This window comes from Aptenodytes forsteri, unplaced genomic scaffold, assembly GCF_000699145.1.
Source record: "Aptenodytes forsteri isolate BGI_AS27 unplaced genomic scaffold, ASM69914v1 Scaffold472, whole genome shotgun sequence".
Taxonomy (NCBI): domain Eukaryota; kingdom Metazoa; phylum Chordata; class Aves; order Sphenisciformes; family Spheniscidae; genus Aptenodytes; species Aptenodytes forsteri.
In genome coordinates, this window is record NW_008796038.1 from 209,573 (window position 1) to 211,981 (window position 2,409).

The 2,409-nt window shown below is 57.8% G+C and overlaps 1 protein-coding gene across 1 annotated transcript in view; it reads right to left on the reverse strand.

The window, feature by feature from the left end:
• Positions 1-349: 349 nt before the first annotated feature.
• LOC103904095 (natterin-3) overlaps positions 350-2,409 on the reverse strand; it is a 5,644-nt gene continuing 3,584 nt past the window's right edge. Inside the window, exon 3 of the mRNA XM_009285451.2 lies at positions 350-1,388. Coding sequence (XP_009283726.1) covers positions 379-1,388 — 1,010 coding nt within the window. The 3' untranslated portion in view covers positions 350-378. The remainder of the gene's footprint in view (positions 1,389-2,409) is intronic.

Sequence of the window (2,409 nt, forward strand, 5' to 3'; positions counted from 1 at the left end):
TTCGGGGACGAGATGGAGGTTACGGGGGGGGGGAAAAGTAGAAAATGCAGACTGCAAAAAATAGCATTTTTCTGTATCCCATGTTGTTGCCGTGTCTTTTTTGGGGAGAGATGGAGGTTATTTTGGAGAAAACGGAAAACACGGACTGAAAAAAAGAGCGCACGTTTCTCCACATTCCGTGTTGTTGCCATGGCATTTCCGAGAGGGATGAAGGTTATGCCACGAAAACGAAAAATATGGAAGGCAATTAAAAGAAAAAAAAGCATTTTTCTGCGTCCCAGGTTGCTGCCATCCCGTTTCGGGGTGAGGTGGCATTTATTTGGGGGAAATAAAACCAAAACCAGCAAAAGCAGATACACCGATACGCCTCACCATCCCCTACGCACGGCATGGTGGGACGTCGGCGATGGGCCAGCACTGCTTGACGCTGGCCCCAACACCCACCACCGCCCGGCTGTGAGCCCACCCCGTCGCGGCCACACGGTGCGGCTGACCATCGCCAAAATCACGGGTCAGCTGCGCGGTGAAGGGGACACGGACGTCCAACCGGCGTCCCTCCAGGGCCACCGTGCACGCCGTCCGGGGCTGCACCTCCTCCTCCACCACGTGGGTATGGACAACGTACTTGCTGGCGCTGGCTCCCCCCACCCAGGGGATGTCGGTGACGTTGGTGACCTCCCAGCCCATCCCATTGAAGGCCAAGAGGGCGGCTCGCAACACCCCACGGATGGTGGTGAAGACCCTCTCGTCCATCTCCCAGTCGTGCTCCATCTCGGTGGCCTCCTCCAAAGTGACAGCTTTACGCACCCCTCGGCAGCCCTCATTCCTCACCGTGGTCTTCGTCAGGGTGACGTCCTCCCCATGCTCCACCGCCCCGCTCATGTTGTAGCGGACATCAGAGATGGTGACGTCTGCCGGGCCCTTCTTGACCACCAAGACTTGGTACCACTTGTACCAAACCTCCGTACCATCCACCATCATGAAGGCAGCCCTCTGCTCTTTGGAGACCTTGCCCAAGCCGTAGTGGTTCCTCCCAACGAAGACATCAACGGACGGGCAGCCCTCCACGGCGTCTTTGGGCACGCTGCCGAAGAAGTCATCCACCCAATCCAGCACCTCAAAGCCTCCCACGTTGACCAGCACCTTGAAGTCGCGGGTGCTCCGCTCCCATTCTCCATATGGGAAGAAGCAGAAGGGACCTCGCTCGGGGGTGTAGGCGCCGGTGTTGCAGCCACGCACCTCCGTTGAGCAGACATACTCCATCCTCTTGGCATAGCCGTTCCAGTTGGAGACGGCATCGGCGGGCAGCTTGCCTTCAAAAGCCACCCACTTCAGGTATGAAGGTGGCTCCTCGTCTCGCTTCCTCCGGGGAAAGCTCCAGCTGGCGGCTGTGGGGAGGAAATGGGGGATTTGGGGGAAATGAGATGCCCCCAGCCTACCCCAGCGGCTCGAAGCTGCCAGAGCAACGTCTTGCAGAGACCCTCCTCGTTGGGGAAGCTGCCGGGGGGCAACGCCCCGCGCTTGCCCCAGCACGGCTGGCCAAGAAAACGGTAAGTAAGACATCTCAACCAACCCTTCTTACACGTTGGGGGGCAAAGTGGGGGGCAATCCTGCTAAAAATCAGAAGAGCCGAGACCTTCATGCGTTGGAGGACAGGGGGAGGGATGAGACCATGTCCGGGGTTTACACGGCAAGGTTTTGGGTAGGGGGGGGGGCTGCAGCAGTGACCCCTGTGACAAGAGGCAGGGGGCTGCCCCACGTTGGACACAGCTGGGTCCAGTTGGCTTCAAAATGGACACACCGCTGGCCAAAGCTGAGCCCACCAGCGATACTGGCGGTACGTCTATGATAACGTTATTTCAGAAAGGCTAAAAACCAACGGTGAGAGAGAGGAGTGAGAAAATGGGAGAGAAACAACCCTGCAGACACCAAGGTTGGCGAAGAAGGAGGGCAAGGAGCTGCTCCAGGTGCCGGAGAAGAGGTTCCCCTACAGCCCGTGGAGAGCCCACGCTGGAGCAGGTTGAACCTGAAGGTCTGCAGCCCATGGAGAGCCCACGCTGGTGCAGGTTCTTCCTGAAGGACCGCAGCCCGTGGAGAGGAGCAGGTTCTTCCTGAAGGTCTGCAGCCCAGGGGAAGGACCCACGTTGAAGCAATTCATGAAGGACCGAATCCCGTCGGTGTTATGAACCGGCCACAGCCCCCATTCCCCTACACCACTCAGGGTGGGGAGAAGAAGGTAGGAGAGTCAGGAGTGAAGCTGAGGTTGGGAAGAAGCTGGGGGAGAAGGTGTTTCTAGTTTTGTCTCTCACCATCCTACTCTATCTTTAATTACCAATAAATTAAATTAATCTCCTCCAAGTCGAGTCTGTTTTGCCCACGACGGTAACGGGTGCGTGACCTCCCCGACTT